The 26851-nt window shown below is 41.3% G+C and overlaps 1 protein-coding gene across 2 annotated transcripts in view; it reads left to right on the forward strand.

The window, feature by feature from the left end:
- Window positions 1–26851, forward strand: part of CD58 (CD58 molecule) — a 56125-nt gene that overhangs the window by 8471 nt on the left and 20803 nt on the right. For both annotated transcript variants that reach the window (XM_015147245.3, NM_001267785.1), the window contains 2 exon segments: window positions 16792–17085; window positions 25599–25862. In XM_015147245.3, coding sequence (XP_015002731.3) covers window positions 16792–17085; window positions 25599–25862 — 558 coding nt within the window.

Here is a 26851-nt window from a genome sequence, read left to right on the forward strand (position 1 = left end):
TTAGCAGTTCCTCTTTAAAGATAACTTTCAGGCCGGGCGCGGTGGCTCAAGCCTGTAATCCCAGCACTTTGGGAGGCCGAGACGGGCGGATCACGAGGTCAGGAGATCGAGACCATCCTGGCGAACACGGTGAAACCCCGTCTCTACTAAAAAAATACAAAAAACTAGCCGGGCGAGGCGGCGGGCGCCTGTAGTCCCAGCTACTCGGGAGGCTGAGGCAGGAGAATGGCATAAACCCGGGGGGCGGAGCTTGCAGTGAGCTGAGATCGGGCCACTGCACTCCAGCCCGGGTGACAGAGCCAGACTCCGTCTCAAAAAAAAAAAAAAAAAAAAAAAAAGATAACTTTCAATGCCTACCTGTTAGCCTCCAAGGAAAATGCTTTTTGGTTATTTTATAGGTTCTAGTGAACTTTGCTTACTTTACAATGTTCCTCAAAATGTTTGTTGAGATTAGTGCCTCAATTTCCATTGGGCTCACCAGTCTGTAGTTTCTTGAACATTTTCTTCGTATGCCTGTTAAAAATTAAAAGAAAATTGAAGCTTAACATACACATTCAGAAAATAATACAAAATCAGATTAATAAGAAACTAATGAGGCTGTGCCGTCATCAACTACTTGCAGTAGAGTTTCCCAACGATTAATTGAGTATCTAGAAAATAACGAGGATTTTCAAGGAATTTTAGTGAAATGATCAATAGTGTATTGAAATACCTTCAATCAGATTTTGGAGAATAGATTTTAAAAGACTCACATTCTTAACCGATCTAGTAAGAACCTTATTCCCCAAAGTATACTGTGGATCTCAGCTGTATCCTGTCTAAGAAGAGAACAGTGAAAGGAAAATGTGGCCTTTGAGCATGGTGGGATGTGAGTGTCTTGAAAGGACGGGCTAAAGAAGTGCTCTCAAATAGAAATATAATATGGAACATGTGAAATTAATTTTAATATATTTTAGTTAACCTAATATATCCATAATATTTTCATTTCAACATGTATTAGGTTGGTGCAAAAGTTATTGCGGTTTTTGCTATTTTTTTTTTTTTAATGGCAAAAACCGCAATAACTTTTGCACCAACCTAATAGTTACTACAAAATAATATTAATGAGAGATTTTATGTTCCACTTTTTAATACCAGGTCTTCAGATTCTGGTGTGTATTTGATACTCAGAACACATCTCCATTTGTACTAACCACATTTCAGGTTCTCATTAGCCACTTGTGACTGATAGCTACTGTGTTGGATTGCACAGGTCTAAAGGGAAACATCTTGAGAAAGAGGTTAAGTGCAAGAACAAGAATTAAAAAGGAAACTATTTGAGCATAATATTAGAAAGAAAAGTTGATTTAGAGAACCAACATCTTAATTCTTAATGAACTTATCGAGGAGGCAGATAGATAGCTGAGAGCAAGGTCCGGGAAGTTTCTGGTCTCGGGGACCAGGGGACTTGTAACCGTTGGGAGACAGGTGGCTGCAGTTTCAGTATGAAGTAGATGGGGGCAGAGAAACTGGTGGTGGTGTGACTGAAATCAGTGAATATCTGCCTTAAGGAAATAGAGAAGTCCCTAACTGGGACTGGCTAAGGGTAGAATCGACCAGGAAGAAAGAGGAATGGCCCCAACCAAGGCATCTGATGTTCTGGCCAACAGTGCAGGCTCTGGGGCCGAATGCCTGTGTCTGGACACCAGCTCTGTCCCTTGCTAGCTGAGTGACTGCGATCAGCTGACCCTCTCAGTCCGTTTCCTCATCTGTAGCCTGGTGCTTCTGACTCTTTGATATTTTCTGTCAACCAAGTGTCCAGCGGAGTGAATCAAGTTATTCTGATAGACATGTTCTCAAAAAATAACTCATTTCTCACTCTCCCCCCAGATGTTCTTGGGATCACTCCCCTGCTTTTCTGGGCTCTCTGCTCAGATACCAACTTTTGACTGCCCCCCATGCCATGCAACTTCTTTCTTTCCCAGTACTCCTCAGGCCCCATACTCTGCTTTATTTTTCTCTACAACACTTACCATCATCCAACATAAAAGGTATTTACTTTTTCATTTATTATGTTCTTCCCTTCACCGAAAAATAGACCCCGAGAGAGCCGGGATTTTGTCTGTTTTGTTCAATGCTGTATCCTGCCTGCTTATTTCAGTGTCTGGCACTTAGGCAGGACTCCATGAACAGTTGATGAACAAATAAATGAATGATAAGAACTACCTCAGATTTGAGTTGAGGATTAAATGAGTTAATACACAAACAGCTCTTGGAACAAGTGCTTGTCACATAGTAAGCCTGCAGTGAATCTTCATGCTGCTGCTACTGTTAAATATTATTACTGAGGCTGAGCTGGCCTAGGGCTCCTTGGATTGGACTTACTAAGAGCTAGGCAAGAGACACAACTGTATGAAACTTGCTTGAGTTAAAACAAAACAAACAGTGCTACTCCTCTTTATTATCTCCATGCCTGGTAAGCACATTTCCTACCCCCAAAATTGGGACTGACTAATATGAGAATATTATGCCCTTAATAGGACAGGTTATTTGATACAATACTAGCCCAGACATTTAGGAGATTGGCCACTCCTCAATACTGTAAATGCGTATATGGATAGAGATGTTGCTTCCCAGATTGCCACACACCCTGAGACTGCAAGTAGGCATTCACTGAAAGTGTGCTGTGATGTGAAGATGAAACACAGAGAAGTGAGATGAACAAGGCTGTGCTCAGTGACCCATATCCAGATAAACCCATCTGCTCACTTGGGAACAAAAATGCCCCAGGACCCTGCTATCTCTGGGCCTGCACAAGGCTTTAACTGAATCACCATTATGATGTCATATATTCAGAGGGAAATACCAATATTCATATATTCAGGTACTGAAACTTTTAAGGGAATTTTTCTTTCTTTCTTTTTTTTTTTTTTTTTTTGTCAAATGAATTTTTACTTTAACTGCTAAAATCGGTAGGCAATGTGAGCCTTAAGATATTTTAGAGAGAGAGAAGTATCTTGAAATTACATTGTTTGTTTCTAAGAACAAACTCAAGAAAACCCTTTCCTCCAAATCCCAGAAGAGTGATTAGCTTGTCTCTAAGATATGGCATTGGCTGGGCACGGTGGCTCATGCCTGTAATCCCAGCACTTCAGGAGGCCCAGGCAGGAGGATCACTTGAGCCCATGAGTTTGAGATCAGCCTGGGCAACATAGTGAGACCTTGTTTCTACAGAACATATAAAAATTAGCTGGGCGTGGTGGCATGCAACTGTAGTTCCAGCTACTTGGGAGGCTGAGGCAAGGGGATCACTTGAGCCCAGGAGGTTGAAGCTGCAGCGAGCCATGATTGCACCACTGCACACCAACCTGGGTGACAGAATGAGACCCTGTCTCCAAAAAGAAAGGAAGGAAGGAAGGGGAGGGAAGGAGGGAGAGAGGGAAGGAAAGAAAGAGAAAAAGAGAAAGAAATGGTGTCGATGAACCTCCTCAAACTATAGAGAGGCTGTTTGATTGGGGCTGACATCCCTGAGTGGGTCCGAGTTTATCTGGTGTGGTGTCCTACATCCTATAACACTTAGTAGGTAAAATCTACTTAAACTTGAGAGGGAACATCTCAAAAGGAACAGCTGTGGAGTTGGGAAGGGGGAGCCCGCAGGTCCTCCTATCTTGCTTTGGTGATGAGGCAGAAAGTGGGGCTGAAAAACAGTCTGTTTTGGTTGTATATGAGGGCTCCCGAGCCATTTTATTTTTAAGTTCCAGTTAAACTTCTTTCTTCACCTCTCCTTACAAAGTCCTGCTTCCTCAGTCAGGTTCCACAGCAATTTGGGATTTCACAAAGCCCAGGGTTTGGGGTGACTGTCGAATTTTGCTCTTTTGTCAGGAAGCCTTGTCTTTGGAACTACACTTAAGTTGTATTTTAGTCATTTTAGTTAATTCATTCAACAGGTATTTATTGAATGTCCATATGCCAGACATATGGGGATACAACCAAAAACAGGAACAACTTTGTCCTTGTCCTGATAGGTCTAGCCTGGCTGGGGGTTACCCCTAAGCTAAGATTTGAATTAGTTGCCAACTTTCAAGAACAGGAATTTTTACACAAAATGTGAATATCTGGCTTTTCTTGAAAAATTAAGGGACCTGGCAATGGTGGGCCCGTTTCCACGTGGCAGGAGCTGAGGGGCCCCTCCCTGTAGGTTCACTGGTGCTCAAGTCCTCCCCAGCCCCTTCTGAGTCACGCCTGGCCCGCTGGTATCTCCTTTGTGGGTGGAATTGCTGGTCTTCGTCTAATGCATCATTTGCCACTGTCACCAGTTCTGTTTCTTTGTGACTCCTTTGTTTGCTCCTTGTTTTCTTCTTGTTTCTGGTCTGGCTTTTTCTTCCAGGGCTGGACTCTTGCTCTCTGAGGCCCTCTTCAGCTCTAACATTCAATGACTTGGAAACCACAGAGCTTAGTGGCTCACCTGTAGGTTTGGAGGTGTGCTTGACTCAGTTTGACTTTCTCATTTGCAACATCTGCTGTTCCAATGCTGTCTATAGATTGTATCCTGAGAAACCCTGCATCATGTCACTGTCTTTAAGAGCCTTATGCCAGGTAGCAAGCTAAATAAGAAACAATGGTTAAGAGCACTGATTCTGCAGTCAGATTGTCCAGGTTCAAATCTGGCTTCAATACTTAACTAGCAAGTCACTTAACATTTTTGTCCCTCAGTTTCCTCATCTGCAAAATAGGGTTAGAAATAAAACCTGCTTAATACGTTTTTAGGATTCAGTGAGTACCTATTTTTTTTTTTTTTTCTCTGAGATGGAGTCTTGCTCTGTCATTTAGGCTGGAGTGCAGTAGCACAGTCTTGGCTCACTGCAACCTTTACCTCCTGGGTTCAAGCGATTCTTCGGCCTCAGCCTCCCGTGTAACTGAGATTACAGGTGTGTGCCACCACGCCCAGCTAATTTTGTATTTTTAGTGGAGACAGGGTTTCGCCATGTTGGCCAGGCTGGTCTCGAACTCCTGACCTCAAATGATCCACCTGCCTTGGCCTCCCAAAGTGCTGGGATTACAGGCATGAGCCACTGCTCCTGGCGGTGAGTACCTATTTAGAGCTCTTACAACAGTGCCTGGCACAGAGCCAGGGCCATATACGTGTTAGATTAAGTAAAAAAAAATGTATCTATCAGTCAATCTGAATCTCAGGACCTGAGTAAAAGTTTGCAGAGGAATTTGTGCTGGGGGTTGAGAGTTCCTTTTCATTAACCCATGGTTAACGGTGACCAAATTTTCTAAATAAGAAATCAGGACACTTCATCTGTAAAACTTAGGTTCCGGTTACAACTTCAGGCCATACAAAAAGAACTATTAAAATCGAGGTGTTGATGTTTTGTAGCAACACTGCAACAGAATATTTGAGATTAGACCTGTTTTTAGATATATGATCACTCTATACGTGTAGTGCTGATTAGGTATTAGGTACCCTCATATCTTTATTTTAAAAAAATTCAAAATTCTTCAAAACAATAAAACCTTCAAAAATTATCTGGCTATCACAGAAAATCTTTTTAGGTGATCACTGATAAAATTTTTTCCCTCCCTCCATCTCTCTTTGCTTTTAAACAGCAAAAACTCAGCCCATGCCCAGTTCTCACCCAGTTAATTCAGACAGTGTGAACACCTTGATGTTGACCTAACTCATTAAAAGAAAAAGAGAGAAAACCTTTGAAAGCCTATTCCATGTCAACCAGTATAAAAAGTCTCTCAATTTTATTCAAACCTCAAACCTCAAAACAACCTTTTATGGTAGGCATTATGATTTCTACATTACAGCTAAGGAGACCTAGTGTGGGGAGGCCTTTGGGAGTTTACCCTGGGCCTTGCTGGCTTCAAAATCTGGGCACTCTCTGTTCTGCACCCTGGGATGGTTATTAACATCCCTATAGTCCCTTTTCTGACCACTCAGTGGTATCAGCAAAGCAACAAACTCACTGTTGACTCCATTCCTTTGCTCCTATTTATGTATTCATTCATTCATTCATTCATTCATTCATGGTTTGTGACCGGTGAGATAAAACTCATTCCTCTTTCTTCTATTGTTCTTTTTTCATTAGAAATTATCTTAGCAACTTACTTTAGTGTTAGTCTTGGAAGTGCAACAGGAAAGACTTTCCTGTAGGAAGGAAATAATAGACATACCCATGCACACAAAGTAGAGGTAGATGTTAGCTTTAGAGACAGTTCTTAACAGTTTCTCCTCTTGGTTGAATAATTCTATTAAAAAAATTTACATAGTTTTGATATTATAATAGTAATATGAGATTTGTCTTCAAAAGTAACATATTTTTCAATGTGACCTGTATTAAGTAATAAGTAAAGTAATAAATTGAAATCTTACCATCACTACAATCTCTAAAGTAACAGTGGTTACTTCAAAAGCAACTACTGTTAATCATTTAGGGTGTCTCTTTCCAGTCTAAAAAAAGGGCAAGTGAGAATGCATGTACACATGTATTCATGTCTTTTTATAGTTAAAAAAAATGTATATTTTTTGGTAGAGATAGGGTCTCACTATGTTGCCCAGGCTGGTATCAAACTCCTGGGCTCAAGTGATCTTTCCACTTTGGCCTCCCAAAGTGCTAGGATTGTAGGCATGAACCACTACATCTGGCCTCTTTATTGTTTTTAAAACAGGAATATTCTGCATATATATTTCTATAACTTTTTATTTTTAATATTAAGAAATTTTCCAAATTCCCAATAATAAAAGAATAAATCTATTCTTTTTCCCTTTTTAAAATAGCCACATAGTAAGCCATGGTGTAATACTAAATTGTTTATTACACTAGATTATTTTTTACTAGTATAGATAACTTTAAAATGAATAATATTATGCATATCTCTTTATGTAGGTTATACTATTGTTTTATTTGTTACATCCTGAATAAATATCACCCAGATCCCAGTATTCAGTGAAACCACAGGTTCTTTTAGAGCATAAGCAAAAATAAATTGTATGCATGTGCTTTTGTATGTGTGTTTAATTCTGCTTACATTTGAATTTTCTTCCATCTTTTTCCTACTATCTGAGTAATATCGCTAGTGCCTTTTATTCAGTCAGGTCTCCACATGTTGACTCTTGTCTTGGAGTTATGATGCCATCCCCTTCCTGGCCTTTCTTCTACTTCCATGATCTCTCTCAATTTCCTTAGCCAGTATGTTCCTCTTCAGCCAAGCTTTAAAGCACAGGTCCAAGCTGCCTTTTCCCACTTCATATGCTCTCCCTAGGTGATGGTCCTAATGGCCTCCATTGGAGCCACTAGAAATGTGAAGATTCCCAAATCTGTATCTTTTCCTGTGAGTCCCAGACCCGTGTACTTAGCAGCTACTGGGCATCTTTGCTTGGATGTCTCGCAGACCCCTCACACGTAACAGTGTCAAACTGAAAGCATGATATTCCAGGCCAGTCTTAGTCTTCCCACTGTGTTTCCCTTCTTAGGGAAAGACACCACAACCCAACTAGGAGGAAGTAAGAGCTCTGATTCATCCTGGCACTCCTGGCACCTCCCCTCCTCCTCCTTTACCCCGTATGCTGTCAAATCATCTAGTTTTCCCAGTTTTACCTCCCTAATGTCTCTTGAACCACTTTCCCTAGCACAATGCTGCTTCTTGACCTGTCTGAAATTGCTGTCTGATGGATCTCTTGCTGTCTAGTCTTACCCCGCCCATCAATCTTCCACACCACAGCCAGAAAAAGATAAACACTTTCATTATGTAAAAATTTAGAAACTTTGTATGGAAGATATTCATTTAGTAAATTCAATAGGCAAAGGCTGTGTTTGAAAAAAACTATAATACAGATAAAAAATTTATCTATAACATATAAGGAGCTTTTAAACTTTGAGAAGAAAAAGACAGGCAATCTAATACAACAACAACAACAACAAAAGGATATGAAAGGACACTTCTCAGAAAAAGAAATCCAAATCAACAAACAGAAGAGATGCTTAAATTTTTAAAGGTCGGGAAAATGCAAATTCTAATATCAATGAAATGTCACTGTTTGTCTAAAAGTTAAACACAAAAAGAAATTACCTAATGCTGGCAAGAGTCCAAGGAAAGGGCAACTCAGGCATTACTGATGGAGTTGTAAATTGCCAAAGTTTTTTCTGTAAACAATGCAGCAACTTCTATTAAAATAAAAAATTCTAGTTACCCTTTGATGTAGCAACTCCCAGCTTCACTCCACTCCCACATAAATATGAAACCATAAATACATCAGGACATATATACAGGATAGTTATTGCGGTGTAACTGCAATAGACAAAGCTAGGCACAAAAGGAGTGTTCATCAGTGGTGGATGGCAGATTAATTATGGTTCCCTCATACTCTGGAATATTATGTAGTTATTAAAAAGAATAAAGTATAGCTATACTAGTTGATTTCAAGGGGCTTTTATGAGTTATTAACAAGAAAGCCAGCATGTAGAGAAGTGTGCATAAGACCATTTTTATTAAAGAATGGTAAATCCCTCAAGCACACCTCAGTTTATTTGTTTCACTTTATTGCACTTCACAGATAATGTGCTTTTTACAAATTGAAAGTTTGTGACAACCCAGCTTTAAGCAAGTCTATCAGTGCCTAACTTTATGTTTTGTCTCTCTGTTACATTTTGGTAATTCCCACAATATTTAAAGCTTTTTCATTATATCTGTTATGGTGATCTGTAATCAGTGATCTTTGATGTTACTGTTGTCATTGTTTTGGGGTGCCATGAACCATGCCCATATAAGACGGTGAACTTAATTGATAAAGGCTATGTGTGTTCTGACTGCTCCACTGACTGGCTGTTCTCCTCATCTTTCTCCTTCTGCTCTCGCCTCCCTATCACCTTAGACAATGATACTGAAATTAGGCCAATTTAATAACCCTGCAATGGCTTCTAAGTGCTCAAGTGAAAGGAAGAGTTGCATTGTCTCTCACTTTAAATTAAAAACTAGAAATGATTAAGCTCAGCGAGGAAGGCATGTGAAATACCACAACAGGTGGCTGGGCATGGTGGCTCACACCTGTAATCCCAGCACTTTGGGAGGCCAAGGTGGGTGGATCACCTGAGGTCAGAAGTTTGAGACCAACCTAGCCAACATGGCGAAACCCTGTCTCTACTAAAATTACAAAAATTAGCTGATCATGGTGGTGGGCACCTGTAATCCAAGCTGGTTGGAAGGCTGAGGCCGGAGAATCGCTTGAACCTGAAAGGCAGATGTTGCAGTGAGCCAAGATGGCACTATTGCACTCCAGCCTGGGCTACAAGAGCAAAAGTCTGTCTCAAAAATAAAAAATAAATTTTAAAAAGCCACAATAGGCTGAAAACTAGGCCTTTTATGCCAGAGAGTTAGTGAGGCTGTAAATTCAAAGGAAAAGTTCTTGAAGAAAATTAAAAGTGCTACTCCAGTGAACACAAAAATAAGAAAGTGAAACAGCATTATTGCAGACATGGAGAAAGTTCGAGTAGTCTGCATAGAAGATCAAACCAGCTACAACATTCCCTTAATCCAAAGCCTAATCCAGAGCAAGACCCTAACTCTCTTCAGTTCTGTGAAGGCTGAGAGAGGTGAGAAAGCTGCAGGAGAAAAGTCTGAAGCTATCAGAGGTTGGTTCATGAGATCTTAGGAAGAAAGCCATGTTGGCTTCCAGGATCTTGACCAATGCAGACACAATGATTTTTGCTTGTTGAGTAGCAAACCCATTGTCTTCCAGTAAGCACACTAAGGCTCCTTTTAGGCTCCAGCTGCAGGTATCCAGCAGACAGACTTAGCTCTCTCCTGCAGGAAACGAGTGCAGGCGCCGAGCCGTGGCACCGGGGAAGGGCGCCGGCGGCAGCGGTGATGCCCGGGCCGAGGCCGGGTGGGCACCTCCACACGCCACTGTGCCTAGCTGGGTGTGCGGCATCCGGAGGCGTGAGCGCTCCCAGTCCCCGAGGTGCCGGTGCAGGGCTGCGGCAGCCAAGTACGGGGAGGGCACTCAACAACAGATTTTCCATGTAGACAAAACAACCTTCTGTTGGAAGAAGATGCCATCGAGGACTTCCATAGCTAGAGAGGAGAAGTCAACTTCGGGCTTGAAAGGACAGCTGACTCTTGGTGTGTGGGCTAATGCAGCTGATGGCTTTCAGTTGAAGCCAGTGCTCATTTACCACTCTGAAAATCCTAGGGCCCTTAAGAATTAGGCTAAATCTGTTCTGCCTGTGCTCTATAAAATGGAACAACAGAGGCTGGATGATGGCACATCTGTTTACAGCATGGTTTACTGAATATTGTAAGCTCACTGTTAATACCTACTGTTTAGAAAAAAAAGATTTATTTCAGTATATTATTGCTTATTGACAATGCACGTAATCACCCAAGAGCTCTGATGGAGATATACAAGGAGATGAGTGTTGTTTTCATGCTTGCTAATACAACATCCATTCTGCAGCCCATGGATCAAGGAGTAATTTTGCCTTTCAAGTCTTATTGTGTAAGGGCTATAGCTGCCATAAGTAATTATTCTTCTGATGAATCTGGGCAAAGTAAATTGACAACTTTCTGAAAGGATTCACCATTCTAGATGTCATTAAGAACATTTGTGGTTCATGGGAGGAAGTCAAAATATCAACATTAACAGGAGTTTGGAAGAATTTGATTCCAATCCTCAGGTCAAAATATCAACATTAACAGGAGTTTGGAAGAATTTGATTCCAATCCTCAGGTCAAAATATCAACATTAACAGGAGTTTGGAAGAATTTGATTCCAATCCTCAGGTCAAAATATCAACATTAACAGGAATTTGGAAGAATTTGATTCCGATCCTCATGGATGACTTTGAAGGGTGGAAATTGCAAGAAAAATATAAGTGGAGCCTGAATATGTGACTCAGTTGCTGCAATCTCATGCTGAAAATTGAACCAATGAGGAGTTGCTTCTTATGGATGAGCAAAGAAAGTGGTTTCTTCAGATGGCATCTATATTCCTGGTGAAGATGCTGTGAACATTGTTTAAATGACAACAAAGAATTAAGAGTATTACATAATTTAGTTGATACAGCAGCAGCAGGATTTAAGGAGATTTACTCTAATTTTGAAAGAAGTTTTATTGTGGGTAAAATGCTATCAAACAGCATTGGATGCCTCTGAGAAATATTTTGTGAAAGGAAGGGTCCATTGATGCGCAAACTTCATCATTGTCTTTTAAGAAATTGCCACAGCCATCGCAGCCTTTAGCAACCAACACCCTGATCAGTCAGCAGCCATCAACATTGAGGCAAGACCCTCCACCAACAAAAATATTGGGGCTTGCTGAAGACTCAAATGATTGTTAGCAAGGTCTTTTTTTTTTTTTTTTTTAGCAATAAAGTATTTTTTAGTTAAGATATGTACATTGTGTTTTTAGACATAATGCTATTGAACACTTTAATAGACTACAGTATAGTGTAAACATAACATTTATATGCCCTGAGAAACCAGAAAATTTGTGTGACACACTTTACTCTGATATTTACATGATTGCGGCTGTCTGGAACCAAACCCACAGTATCTTCAAGCTATGCCTGTATGCATCCATTATATGTGATATGTATTTGTCTCTACTTGACTATATGAGAGAGAAATTTTGAAAGATGTATTCTGATTTGTTAATGTAGATTATAGAACTGGAGATTGTTATGGGGTTAAGAGAGTGGGTAAAAATACTTACATGATCATTTTTCATTAGCGTAAAGTTGTATGTATGTGTCTATGTATAATTTATGTTTTAAAATACATTTTTTTAAGAAAGAGTTACTCTTATTTTGTCACCATCCTGTTTAAAACTCTTCTGTGGCTTTCTTTACTTCAGTACCAGAATTGTGTTTGATGCCCTGCAAGGGCTGTCTGTGCTTGTGTATGCAGCCCGGCTCATGCCACGTTTCTCATGCCATTGCCCCTCCTGCTTCAAGGTCTTCATAACTGTTCTCTTAATGGGGGCCTGCCCTGCTCTCCTGGGCATAGTTAACTGCTGCTCGTGCCTCAGAACTTCTTTTAGTGAAGGGAACTGCCCTCCCTAACCCCTTGTTGGTTCCCTAAGTAAATGTTCTTATTGACACCTGATGCTTTTACTTAGTGGCAGTTATCATAGTTGCAGTTGGACGTTGTCTAATTATTTGTGTAAATTCTGCCTCCCCTAATAGAATGTCATCTCTAAGAAGGAAGGGATGGTGTCTGTCTTGTTCTCAAGGATCTTGTATAGAATAGATGCCCAGTGAATACTTCCTGAGTAAATGAATAAATGAGACCCATCCTGAATGTGGGACCATACTGTTCTGAAAGGGCACTGACCAAGGAGTCAGACAATGTGTGTTCTGGTCATTGTGCTGCCATAAACTTGCTGAGAGACCTGGAGCGAGGTGATATGCCTCTTGGAGCCTGCTTTCCTACCTGTAAAATGGGGTTAACAACACCATGTCTACTGCATGTAGACGTGGACAGGGATAAAAAGGGATACAAGACAATGTAAATGTATAACCAGCAGAGAGTAAGCATTCAATAAAATTGCCTTTTATTTTTCTTGGTGTCTTGTCACTTCACCAGTGAAATGGGAATAATTTGACTAAATAATTTTTAGAGTTTCTTCCAGTTCAAAATTATAGTTGACCCTTGAACAACACGGCAGTTAGGGGCACCAACCCCTAGAGCAGTCAAAAATTTATGTATAACTCTTGACTCCCAAAAACTTAACTGCTAATAGCCTACCAGAAGCCTTACCAATAACATAAACAACACATATTTTCTGTTATATGCATTATATGTTGTATTCTTACACTAAAGTAAGCTAGAGAAAAAAACTTACTAAGAAAAGTATAAGGTGTAGAAGAATAAAACTGGATCCTCATCTTTCACCTTATACAAAAATCAACTTAAGGTGGATCAAAGACTTAAATCTAAGACCTGAAGCCATAAAAATTCTGGAAGATAACATCAGAAAAACTCTTTTAGACTTTGGCTTAGGCAAAAAGGTCATGACCAAGAACCCAAAAACAAATGCAACAAAAACAAATGCAACAAAAACAAAGATAAATAGATGGGGCTTCATTAAATTAAAAAGCTTCTGCGCAGCAATAGAAACAATCAGCAGAGTAAACACACAACCCACAAAGTGGGAGAAAATATTAATAAACTACGTATCTGACAAAGGACTAATACCCAGAATCTATAAGGAAGTCAAACAAATCAGCAAGAAAAAAGCAAACAATCCCATCAAAAAGTGGGCCAAGGACATGAATGGACAATTCTCAAGGAGGATATACAAATGGCCAACAAACATATGAAAGAAATGCTCAACACTACTAATTATCAGGGAAATGCAAATCAAAACCACAGTGTAATACCACCTTACTCCTGCAAGAATGAACATAATTAAAAAATCAAAAAATAATAGATGTTGGCAAGGGTGTGGTGACACTGCTGGTGGGAATGTAAACTGGTACAACCACTATGGAGATTTCTTAAGTAACTAAAAGTAGAACTACCATTTGATCCAGCAATCCCATTACTGGGTATCTACCCAGAGGAAAATAAGTCACTTTATGAAAAAGACAACACACAACATGTTGCACACAACATCTTTATAGTGGCACAACTCCCAATTGCAAAAATATGGAATCAGCATAAATGCCCATCAATCAATGAGTGGATAAAGAAAATGTGGTGTATATATATGAATATGCCATAAAAAGGAACAAAGTAGGCCGGGCGCGGTGGCTCACGCCTGTAATGCCAGCACTTTGGGAGGCTGAGGCGGGCGGATCACGAGGTCAGGAGATCAAGACCATCCTGGCTAACATGGTGAAACCCCATCTCTATTAAAAATACAAAAAAATTAGCCAGGCGTGGTGGCGGGTGCCTGTAGTCCCAGCTACTTGGGAGGCTGAGGCAGGAGAATGGCATGAACCTGGGAGGCGGAACTTGCATTGAGCCGAGATCACGCCACTGCACCCCAGCCTGGAAGACAGAGCAAGACTCTGTCAAAAAAAAAAAAAAAAAAGGAACAAAATAATGGCATTGACAGCAACCTGAATGGAATTGGAGACCATTATTCTAAGTGAAGTAACTCAGGAATGGAAAACCAAACATGTGTTCTCACTTACAAGTGGGAGCTAAGCTATGAGGATGCAAAGACATAAGAAGGATACAATGAACTTTGGGGACTTGTGGAGAAGGATGGGGATGGGGATGAGGGATAAAAGACTACACATTGGGTACAGTGTACACTGCTTAGGTGATGGGTGCACCAAAATCTCAGAAATCACACCCAAAGAACTTATCCCAAAGAAAAAAGAAAAGAACTTCTCCATGTAACCAAACATCACCTATTCCCCCAAAACTGAGATAATAGTAATAAAAAATTTTAAAAAAGAAAAGCATAAGGAAGAAAATATACTGACTAAGTGAAAGGGGATCATTAAAGGTCTTCATCCTTCTTTTCTTTACGTTAAAGCAGGCTAAGGGGGAGGAGGGGTTGGTCTTGCTATCTCGGGGATGGCAGAGGCGGAAGAAAATCCACATATAAGTGGATCCACACAGCTCAAACCCATGTTTTTCAAGGGTCAGCTGTGCTTTGATTTCTTCTGAGCTACAGTGTCCCCTTCCTCTACCCTCACTTCCCTCCACCACTAGCTCCATTCCTGACTACTTTCTTCTACTGTTCTCAAGCCCAGGATACATCAGCTCTCCCTGGGAAAGACAAAAGCAATCTTCATGCCACCAGGGTATGGCAGTTTATCTCATACCTACTGTTTCACCACCACCCTATCCTCTATCACTCATTGTTTCATTTACATTTATAAGATATTTTTGAGTTTCCACTATTGTGTGTGGTAGACTCTCACCCCTCAAGTTCTGTTCTTTTTCTTGTGCCTTCCCACATACTCTGTTGAGTGGGAGAAATAATGCGTAATCAGCAAATATATAGAAAGATGCTGGTGTGTTTTTGAGGGCAGTCCCCCTTAATTAAGGGAGATGGGTTCTAAAAAGTCCTTGTAGATAAACAAATGGGTGATATTTGCTTCTTATCTGAAATTACTAACACAGTTGTCTACAACTGGTCATTCAGTGTTCTTGATTTCCCCTGTATTCTTTCAATTACCCTAATTGCTACTAGGTAAAAACTTCAGTCAAGTTTTAATTAATCTTTAATGTTAACTTAAAATAGCTGCAGTTTTTTGTTTGTTTGTTGAGACAGGTCTCGCTCTGTCACCCAGGCTGGAGTGCAGTGGCACAATCATGGCTCACTGCAATCTCTGCCTCACGGCTTCAAGTAATTCTCCTCAGCCTTCCAAGTAGCTGGGACCACAGGTGTGTGCCATGCCCAGCTAATTTTTTGTTCTTTTTGTAAAGATGGGGTTTTGCCATTTTACCCAGGTTGGTCTTGAACTCCTGAACTCAAGCAATCTGACCATCTTGGCCTCCCAAAGTTCTGGAATTACAGGCATGAACCACAGTGCCCAGCTGCTACTGTTCTCTCTTAACAAGAATCAAGTCTTAGAGCAAGATGCATCTAAACCCACTTTGGGGTATCAAAAATATCCCAATCTTGTGGTTCTATAAATGTTTAACAACTAGATTGGCGTGGAGGCGGAGTGGAGGTTCTGATGTGAACCATTAGTCAGTTTTTGTGCTGTTACCAGACGTCCCCTAATAGGGCTGGGCAGAGATGCTAACAATTGGCTCATGAGGTCAGGTGGGCCTAGCTCCAACACACCACTGTACCCAGTCCCTGAGTTCTTAATCTTCATCACAACCTCCACTTGCTTCCCAGCCATTCTTTCTGTTCTCAGTTAATGATGCCTCTCAGTCAGCCAAGGAGACCTGACAGTTCCATCCACTTCCCCCACCCTCATCACTGGATCCTGTTGACTTCTCTCTCCAACGTCTCCTGAGTCTGTCCCGTTGTCCGTCCCCACCACAAACACCCTGGTCTGGTCTGTCCTGCCCATGGCCTTCATTGCTATGGCATTGACTTTCATTACAATTTCCCTGCCTCCGTGCTGGCCCCTGTCAGCCACTCTATACTCTAAAGACAGTCAGCCTGCTGACACTTAAATTATGTTAGGCCAGTCTTGTTAAAAACGTTTCTGTGGCTTCCTCTCCGTTAGGATCAGTCCAAACCCTTAGCATTCCTTACTTTACCACACATAGGCTGTGGGCTGGTCTTTGTCTGTCTTATTCTCCACCACCCACCCCTTGTCCTCCTCATTCTAGCTGTTAGGAATCACACGTGTATCCTCCATCACACCAAGCTCTTTCTCTATTCAGGGCCTTCCTTTGGAGGAGCTGCTTCCTATATCTGTATGATCATCTCTCCTTCCACTCCCCACCCACTCACCTACCCAGCCCTGTGGCCTAACTGCCTTTTATCCTTCAGTGATTGGAGCATTGTGTCAGTTCCAGCATGACTTCCTTGGGGAGGCCCTAGACCAGGCAGCTCCCCTCATGCAGCCCCTGATGTAGAGCCTGCTCCCTGTCTTCTCCACAGGTGAGGCTCCTGGAGGGCCTGGAACAACCCCATATTCCCAGCACAGCCCGTGGTACCTGGAACATGGTTGGTGTTCCATGAATGTTGAGTCCATTTCTTGGATTTATGCAGGTCCCAGTTTTCTATTAAAGAGTAAGCTCTACATTGTCAAACATGTTCTTACTTCCTGTACTTTGTGTCAGCAGTTTGTCAGCTTAGCATAAAAAGTACCTGATGAATAATTTCTGCCACTAAAGTCATGTTGTTTTTTCTAACCATTTTTTTTTCTCTCCTAGGTTTCATCAGCTGTATTTCCCAACAAACATATGGCATTCTGCATAAGAATGTCACTTTCCATGTACCAAGCAATATACCTTTAACAGAAATCCTATGGAAAAAACAAAAGGATAAAGTTGCAGAACGGGAAAATTCTGAATTCAGAGCTTTCTCATCTTTTAAAGATAGGGTTTATTTGGACACTGTGTCAGGTAGCCTCACTATCTACAACTTAACATTATCAGACGAAGATGAGTATGAAATGGAATCGCCAAATATTACCGATACCATGAAGTTCTTTCTTTATGTACTTGGTGAGTATTCCATCAGTTGATTTGTTTAAAATGGCAAATTTCCATTTTTTTAGTCTGTTTTCAGAGACTAACACAAACTAATGGTCTATGAGAAAAGAATTAGATGTTACCTATTGTCAGGGTTTTCTCCTTTTCTGGTGGCATACAGGAGCTAGCTACTTTCAATTCCTTTTTTTTTAGTCTGTTTTCAGAGACTAACACAAATCAATGGTCTATGAGAAAAGAATTAGATGTTACTTATTGTCAGGGTTTTCTCCTTTTCTGGTGGTATACAGGAGCTAGCTACTTTCAATTCCTTTGTCATTCCTCTGGGTGAGGAGAGAATCTAAGCAAGGTGTCGGGAGAACAGTATCAGTTGTCTTACTAGGAATGTTCTGGAAAGAGATGTAGTGACAGCAGTTAGCTTAGAACTCTTTGGGCTCCACTGATAGATGTTACTCTACAAAGTTCCTGCTTCCCCACACAGCGGGGAGACTGATTTTCCTCCTGCACCGTTTTACTTAATTAATTTATTTATTTTGAGGAATCTCGCTCTGTTACCAAGGCTGGAGTACAGTGGCACAATCTTGACTCACTGCAACTTCCGCCTCCCAGGTTCAAGCGATTTTACTGTCTCAGCCTCCCAAGTAGCTGGGATTACAGGCGCACACCACCATGCCTGGCTAATTTTTGTATTTTAGTAGAGACGGGGTTTCACTGTGTTGGCCAGTCTGGTTTCAAACTCCTGAGCTCAGGTGATCCACCCACCTCAGCCTCCCAAAGTGCTGGGATTACAGGTGTGAGCCACCACACCCGGCTCCTGCACCATTTTAAACTGAAACTAGATATAGGGGACACATTTCTCCCTGCTTCTCACTAACACTCCTCCCTGGTCCCTAAAGCCCGTTTTGTGTTGCAGTCTTGTATAGGCCCCTGCCTCACATGCCAGTATTTCTTGGTCATTTTAAGGCCTGCCTCATTTTCATGGTTTCTAACATTCTTGGTGTCTTGGTGGTTGCAATATTTAAATTAAAATTCTGTCAGTATTTTCCTTGATCTCCTCTCCTGAAAGGATCTTGTCCTCTGCGTTACCCACTACTCATACATGTAACCGAGAACTCATCATTACCTCAATGTCAGGTGTCGCACTCTGCCACCATGCCCTGTCCTTGATGATGCTGATGATGACAGTCCTTCACACACCTGATGTCCCTGCTGCCCTCCCTACTCAGCCTGAGTGCTGCTGTCACTTACTTGACTCAGTCCGCCGCAGACACACTTGGCTTCCTTGCTCCTTTGTTGGCTTGTTAAACTCACATAGCCAGATTACAGCTAGGTTAAGTCCGGTGCTTTGCCTATTCTGTGCTCACACCCATGTGGTTGCAGAAAAATACACCACCCTGCAAAGTCCTGCACTTTTAATTTCTAATCACTTACCTCAGTTAAGTCTGGTATTTCCTAGCCTGTTCACTTAGCCACTCTCCTAGCAGTTACTTTTTCTCTCCTCAAATCTCGAATACCTCCTTCTCCAGACTCACTCTTGAGCTGAAGGCTTTGCTTCTTATTTCACTAAGGAGAATAAGCAGAGGGCAATTTCCACAAGCTCTCACCACCTGCCTACCTTCCTACCTGTACCTGAGCCTGTAGGCCCTGCTTTCTCTCCTGATATGAATGGACTTTCTGAGTTCTCACCTGAGGTTAAACTTTCCACGCGTGCCCTGGATCCCACCTCCTCTCACCATCCTCGGGAATATCACCCTAGTGCTTCTACCCACTCTCTCCTGATGAGAATTTCCCCCATAAGTTGATGGTTCATTTTAAGTGGCATACATATACACTGTCGTCAAAACTTTCTCATGATCCCCCTACCCCGCCAGCAACCACCACCAACTCTTTGTCTTCACTTTATAGAAAATCTCCTTGAAGAAGTTGTCCATATTCACTTATTCTGATCCCTTATATTCACTTTTAACCCACTCCAAGTAGGCTTTCATCTGCACTGCTAAGCCAAAGCTCCTCTAGACCTCCTTGTTAATAAATCCAGTGGTTCATTCTCAGTCCATGTCATTCTTGACATCTCAGCAGCTTTTGACATAGCTGATCACTCCCTCCTCCAAGTACTGTCTTCACTTGATGTCCAGGATACCACCCTATTCACGTTTCTTTCTTCCTTTTTTTTTTTTTTTTTTTTCTTGAGAGGGGGTTTCGCCCTTGTTGCCCAGGCTGGAGTGCAATGTCACAATCTCAGCTCACTGCAACCTATGCCTCCCGGGTTCAAGCGATTCTTCTGCCTCAGCCTCCCGAACAGTTGAGATTACAGGCATGCACCACCATGCCTGGCTAATTTTATATTTTTAGTAGAGATGGGGTTTCACCATGTTGGTCAGGCTGGTCTCGAAATCCTGACCTCAGGTGATCCACCTGCCTCGGCCTCCCAAAGTGTTGGGATTACAGGCGTGAGCCACTGCGCCTGGTTTCACATTTCTTTCTAACACACTGACTATTCCTTTTCATCTTCTTGTGCTGGTTTCCTCATTTCCCCAACCTCTTAACACTGGAAACATCAAGGCTTAAGCCTTGGGTCTCTTTCCTTTTCTGCCTGCGTTCATAGCCAGTGGGTGAGCTGATCCTGTGTCAGGGCTTTAAATATCATCTCAGTGCTAATAATGCACAGATCTAGAGCTCTAGCCCAGAGTACCCCGCCGAGCTCCTTATGTGTATACCTGACTGCCCACTGTACATCTCCACTCAGATATCTAATTGGCCTTTCAAATATCCCATGTCCAGAAGTAAGCTCATTATCTTCCCCTTAAAACCTGCTCCTCCCCAAATCTTTTCCCTTTTGGTTAATGGCAGCCCATCCTTTCAGCTGGTCAGTCTGAAACCTTGATGTCATCCTTGATACCTCTGTTTTTCTTGAACACCACATTCACTCCACCAGGAAGTTGTATTGGTTCTACCAGAATGATCTTTTTAAAACAGAAGTCAGATCATGTCACTCATCTGTGTGGAACTTTCTAATGGCCCCATCTAACTCTGTTAAAGCTAGAATGTGTAAAGTGACCTGCAAAGCTGTGTGAGGTCTGACCCCTATGGACTCTGTTTAGACAAATACAGCTTGCTAAGATGTCAAAGCATACTCTTAGAAGATTTCTTTGAAAAAGTAGAATCTTTAAAACGTGGACATTAGGGATCTGGTAGTTTACAGACAAGGCCAACAAACAAGAAGATTGAGTCAGAATTTAGATCAAACATTTTAAGAGCCCGTTTTATAGAGTTTGTAAAACTAAGTTCAAAACATTTGAATAAGTTTCTCCTCTTAAACTTGATGAAATGTTTTAAAATAATTTAATTTAAAATATTCTAGGCTGGGCATTGTGGCTCAAGGCTATAATCCCAGCACTTTGTGAGGCCAAGGAGGGAGGGTTGCTTAAGCCCAGTAGTTCAAGACCAGCCTAGGCAACATAGCAAGACTCCATCTCTACAAAAATAAAATAATTAACCAGGCATGGTGGCGCATGCCTGTAGTCCCTGCTACTCAAGAGGCTGAGGTGGGAGGATCCCTCAAGCCCAGGAGGCTGAGGCTGCAGTGAGCCGTGATTGTGCCTCTGCACTCCAGCCTGGGTGACAGACCAAGATCCTGCCTCAAAATAACTAACTAGCTAAATACATTAATTAAATAAAACATTCTATGGCAACTCAGCAAAGGTATGGTTTTGGTGGTCAGACCAACTGGATAGACCTTAGGAAGCCTGCAGAGGAGGAAAGTACAGGGGAGGTGAGTTTTGAGCAGGAGGCAGTGATATTGATAGTATTGAGTGTGGGACTTAAAGTCCTGGTTTGAGAGTTTGGACATCAGCTTGTAGCAGTGGGGAGCCATTGTATCCTATACTGGAGCAAGGAGGTGACTTGATAAAATACATTTTTGGAAGATTAATGTGATGGAGAATACTTATGATGGATTAAAGAGAGGAGATGTCAAGTTAGAAGCTACTGTGATCATCCAGGTAGATAGACGGTCTAAGAAAGAGTCTGCAAGATATAGGTTTTGGTTGTAAAAAGACATAAGATGACTCTAGGTTTCACATCTGCATGATAAAATGATTGGTCACACAATTTTTTTTTTTTTTTTTAAGAAATGAGGAAGTCATACTTCCTTGAGGTAATGTTAACACTTGTTTTAGTAACCTGGTAATCTTCTAGAGACACCAGACCTAATAGGAGACTTCCAGTGAGTATATTTTGGACAGGGGGATTTCCTGGCACTTCCTAAATTCAGGGCATCCACTTCCTTCTGTGTGTACATTGAGATCTGGCTTTCCTCTATACCCAAAAGTCCCCTTAAAATTTCTACTTCTGATGTTTATTAGTCCTTTCCCATCTTTTTATGGACCTTCATCACATCTCAGATGATGATTTTTATGTAAGTAGAATTAACTGCCCTGTCCTTAACTGGGCTGGATTGATACTTGACCTTTACTAAAATTTGTGAAAATATACACATATTTCTATAAAATGTCATCAGATATGTGTAAGAAATTCTCATTTTTTACACAGCAGTGAACTCAATTCATTGATTATAAATTGACTAATTGTCTTAGGGAGGAAGTAGACACATTTCTTGCCAGTTTAATGCTGCTTAAAGTAGAGGTATCACCAGTATTTGTTAGATACAGCTGTGGTGAGTCCCGCGGGCAGCAAGAAAATGTGAAAGATGTATAGAAGGAAAAGATCTAAGGTGTAGAAACTGTGATCTAGGTGCTGCAGAAAGGCTTGCACACTTTTAGATGAGTTGGATAGGCCCTTCTACATTTGCTATCTGGCAACTGTTGTGTAATGAGATAGCTAGAAAGAGCTTCTATATAGTCAAGGGAGTTCTAGCAACTTAGAAGATAATACTAACACTTCTCCATGTTTCCCCTCAAATTACTTTCATATTCTGTTTTTTTTTTTTCTTTTCTTTTCTTTTTTACAAACCCTGCATGTGGCATTCAGCCATATTCTGTTTGACCTTTACAATGGCCTGATACAGCATTCCCTTTCACAGATGAAAATAAGACAATTTAGGCGTCCGTTTCTGTTTGTAGAACAAGAGACCTGGATGGATGCTTTCTTAAAACTTCCAGCTCCTAAAAGGACTGTGGTCCCAGGTCACATAGCAGGCCAAGGCTAAGGTTTGATCAAATGTCCCAACTCCCAGTCAGTGACTCTTCTCATCATATCACATATACCCTCTGGGGAGCCTTGGCTTCCTGGAGTTGGAAACTCACAGCCAATGGCCATGTGCTCTATTACAGCTAGCATTTGTTAACTACTTACTCTGTGCAGGCACTACATGTTAATTCACATATTGATTATTATCTGTATTAACTCATTTAATCTCATTACAGTCTAATAGAGTAAGTGCTATTTGTGTCCTTGTAGAAAGGAGGAAACCTAGACACAGGTGATTTAAGTAACTTGTCCAATGTCAAATGGCTCTTAGCTGTCATGAAGCTGGGATATGAATTCAAGCAGTTGGGCTTCTGAGTCCATGCTAAACACCATACTGTACCTCTTTGGCGGTAGCTGGTAGAAGAATTTACATTTTGTTTGAAGACTGTCTCTCTGAATCTATCCTTCTATCCATCTGTCTCCCCATCTGTCCAGTACTACTTGTGAGGAGCCATCTGTGTGCCTTGCGTTATGTCAGGTGCCGTGGTTGAAAGGTGAGGCATACCTAGTCTTTGTCCTCCAAAGATGCACAGTCTCTGGGGCTGATGATGCACCTCTGTTCAGTTCAGAAAGTGCTGGATGAAAGACTAGACATTGGCAGAGCTAGATCAATACATTAGAATCTGTAACAGAACGAATAGGGCACACACATCAGACGTACCTGGGATGGTGGGGCTCAGGAATCTGTATTTTTAACAAGCACCCTTGGTGATTCTTATGCACCTTAAAATTTGAGAAATGCTTCAAAGGACCATTTCTTTTTTTTTTTTTTTTTTTTTGAGACGGAGTCTCGCGCTGTGTCACCCAGGCTGGAGTGCAGTGGCGCGATCTCGGCTCACTGCAAGCTCCGCCTCCCGGGTTCACGCCATTCTCCTGCCTCAGCCTCCGAGTAGCTGGGACTACAGGCGCCCGCCACCACGCCCGGCTAGTTTTTTTTTTGTATTTTTAGTAGAGACGGGGTTTCACCATGTTAGCCAGGATGGTCTCGATCTCCTGACCTCGTGATCCACCCGCCTCGGCCTCCCAAAGTGCTGGGATTACAGGCTTGAGCCACCGCGCCCGGCCTCAAAGGACCATTTCTAAGGAAGTAGAAAGCTTGGTTTTCTGCCACTGAGAAATGCCCAGCCTAGTTACAGAGGCAGGCATAAGTATATGAAATACTGAGAACAGGCATTTTTGAACTATTCTGGGGATGCATGTTCCTTGGAAGTCCCCTGAGGGCTGCTATTGGGTGGGGTTGGCAAAGGGACCACAGGAAGTTAGGGGAGCAGGGCTCTAGGCTTTCAATTTTGAGTCAACTAGAGCAACTTCTTATCCATTGGACTGGATTGCACTGAAGATTTAATTCAGAGAAATTCCACTGCTTAAAAGATGATTAAAAGTCTTTTTAATTTAAGAAAATCTTAAGGAAGTATGTAAGGACTTATGTGAGCTAGATTAAACTTAAAAGCTAGGAAGCCCCAAGTAGAAAGGGAAGTCAGTGTGTGCCTCTGGTTTCTACCAAGGCAGCTGGGTACATTATTTAACTGAGCGAGAAGGAATTCAGGAGGAGGAGGAGAAGATGGGGGAACCATTAAACACTTTTATTTTTCAGATTATAATTGAAGCATAAGCTATTAACTTGTTTTATATTATAAAACATCATTTTAAATGACAACATAGTATTCCATTATCTTGGTGAACCTAAATTTACTTAGATGCTCTTCTAATAGATGTTTATAATGTATCAATACTTTATTATCCCAGTGCTACCATGACCATTGTTGTATATTACATATGTTTTTGCATGTTTCCTCAAGCCTCTTATGATTAATTGCTGGAGGGTAGCTGAAATGCAAGAAGGCATATGAATTAACAAATAAAGGACCAGTAGGACAAAGTAATTAGCCTTGAGGCTTTTAAAGGGCAACAATGGCAGAATGTGACATGTTAGTGTCTTAACTCATAGATCCACGCTGCCTTAGCCAATAGGAGGCGCTTCTTAGAGGAAGGGTGGGAGTGAGGCCTCTGGACTGGCAGGTCTGTGACACATGCTGCACCCGGCGCTGCCTATTAATAGGGCCAACCCAACCAATAGGCAGGCCTGACAAGGCTCTGTGTAGCTCCATCTTTCACAAAATGCTTTGAGTCAGATGTGTTATGGAATTAAAATTTCTTTTTTACATTTTGGAAAGGTAATACAAGATATTTCCTCTGCATATTAAGCACCCCACTTAATTATGGGGAGCACCCTGTGGGTCAAGCATAGGAACAAGTATTTATTTCATTCCTATATATTTAGAGGTCTCAGTCTGATACAGTCATAGCCCAGTGTGTGCAGTGAGCTAGAGTGAATTAGCACAATCATAACTCACTGTAGCTTCAGACTCCTTGGTTCAAGTAGTCCCAAGTACCTGAGACTATAGGCAGGAGCCATCATTGCTGGCTGATCTTTAAACTTTTTATAAAGACAGGGTCTTGCTATGTTGCCCAGGCTGGTCTTGAACTCTTGACCTCAAGCCATCCTGCTGCCTCAGCCTCCCAAAGTGCTGGGAGTATGTATAGCCATGAGCCACTGTGTCCTGCCAAGCACAGGAATATTTTTGTGGTGAAACGATAATGAATATTTGAAGTAAGTGAGAAAATAAAGACTATAAATCCTTGTGTTAATTCAGGTCAGGTCAGGGTTTGCAGCTTAATGATTTTGCTACCAACTTGTGAAGACTCTTTTGGCTTCAGAGATTTTTTGATTTCAGAATTGAGGATAAGGGATTTGGGGCCTGTACTGGTCTGTTTTCACACTGCTATAAAGATCTATCTGAGACTGGGTAATTTATAAAGAAAAGAGGTTTAATGGACTCACAGTTCCATATGGCTGGGGAGGCCTCAGGAAACTTACAATCACAGCGGAAGGCGAAGGAGAAGCAAGCATTTTTTTCACAAGGCAGCAGGAGAGAGAGAGAACTGCCATACACTTTTAAACCAACAGATGTCATGAGAACTCACTCTCTATCATGAGAATAGCATGGGGAAACCACCCCCCATGGTACAATCACCTCCCACCAGGTCCTTCCCTTGACACATGCGGATTACAATTCAAGATGAGATTTGGGTGGGGACCCAGAGCAAAACCATGTAAGGGTCTGAATTTATTCTGTTAAATTTGAACAGGTAGGTCTGACCTAGCAAAAGAAAGAATTCTCAGTCCTTGATGCTCAAGGAGTTTGTCTGCTCATCCTTTCAAGCTCATAAGGAAGTTGGGAGCTCTTCATAAATTTGCAGATGATGAGTCTAAATATTACTATTTTCTGTACTAAATATTACACTTTTTTTTTTTCCAGAGCCTCTTCCATCTCCTACACTAACTTGTGCATTGACTAATGGAAGCATTGAAGTCCAGTGCATGATACCGGAGCATTACAACACTCATCCACAACTTAACACGTACTCATGGGATTGTCCTTTGGAGCAATGTAAACATAACTCAACCCGTATATATTTTAAGATGGAAAATGATCTTCCACAAAAAGTACAGTGTACTGCTAGCAATCCATTATTTAAAAGAACATCATCAATCATTCCGGAAACCTGTATCCCAAGCAGTGGTGAGTAAATAACTAAATGTGTCATGGAGGCTTTCAAACCACAGATGTGGTGACTAACCTAAGGTTCACAATTTTGAAATGTAAAACAAGTTACAATTTTTAACAGAAACCCCATTATAGATGTAAAGCTAACATTATTTAGCACTTTCTGTGTTGAGCACCATTCTAATACATATGTTAATTAATTCAATCTTCACTTATCCCTATTTCCTGGTGAGAAACCAACAGAGAGAGAGTTTAAGTTGTTTGCCCAAGGTAACAGCTAGTAAGTGGCAGAACCTGGCTTTGAGTAGAGGCTGTCTGGCTCTAGAGCCCATGGTTTTAACTATTCACAGTGCTGCTCTGTAATATTGTTAATAATCATTATGTTCTCAAAGGTTACATATCTACTACAGGAACATGCATTTGATCTGTTTCCTTAGGCCTAACACTAAGTTAATATCACGACAATCTGTCTTGGCTATGATTTTCTAATGTTGTTTTAGTATTATTTACATTTGCAATTTTTATTATGTTTTTTACATTATATCCCCAGTTTAACAAACAAAAAGGTCAGTGACTTGAAAGTGGTTTATTTAAAATATAAAAGAAAAGATGAAAATAGTAAATATTGTTATTCAGAATAATATCATTGTAAATAGTGAACAGGATTCCAAGGCAAATAGAGAATATGGGTCTCTAGGGCTGGGATAAGGTGAGTCTATGAATGAAATTTTTCTGAACAAGCAGCTGAAACAGATAAGGGAAATTAGCAAATACAAGAAATATAAGAAACTTGGATTTTAACTGGTGAGCCACTCTAAGTCTCCCGTTTATTGTCTTTTCCGAACCCTTTCAAAGAATAACTTAAAGCCATTAAAGTTATGTTATTTTCAGACAAAGCAGAGTAACTTTTGGGAAAGACATTTTTCAAGAAGAAAAAGTGGACGTCCTCGTCAGGGCGGACAGCGGCAGCCGCAACTGCGGGCCTGGGGCTTGGGGCCTGGAGC

The sequence above is a fragment of the Macaca mulatta genome, chromosome 1 (genome assembly GCF_049350105.2).
Source record: "Macaca mulatta isolate MMU2019108-1 chromosome 1, T2T-MMU8v2.0, whole genome shotgun sequence".
Lineage (NCBI taxonomy): Eukaryota > Metazoa > Chordata > Mammalia > Primates > Cercopithecidae > Macaca > Macaca mulatta.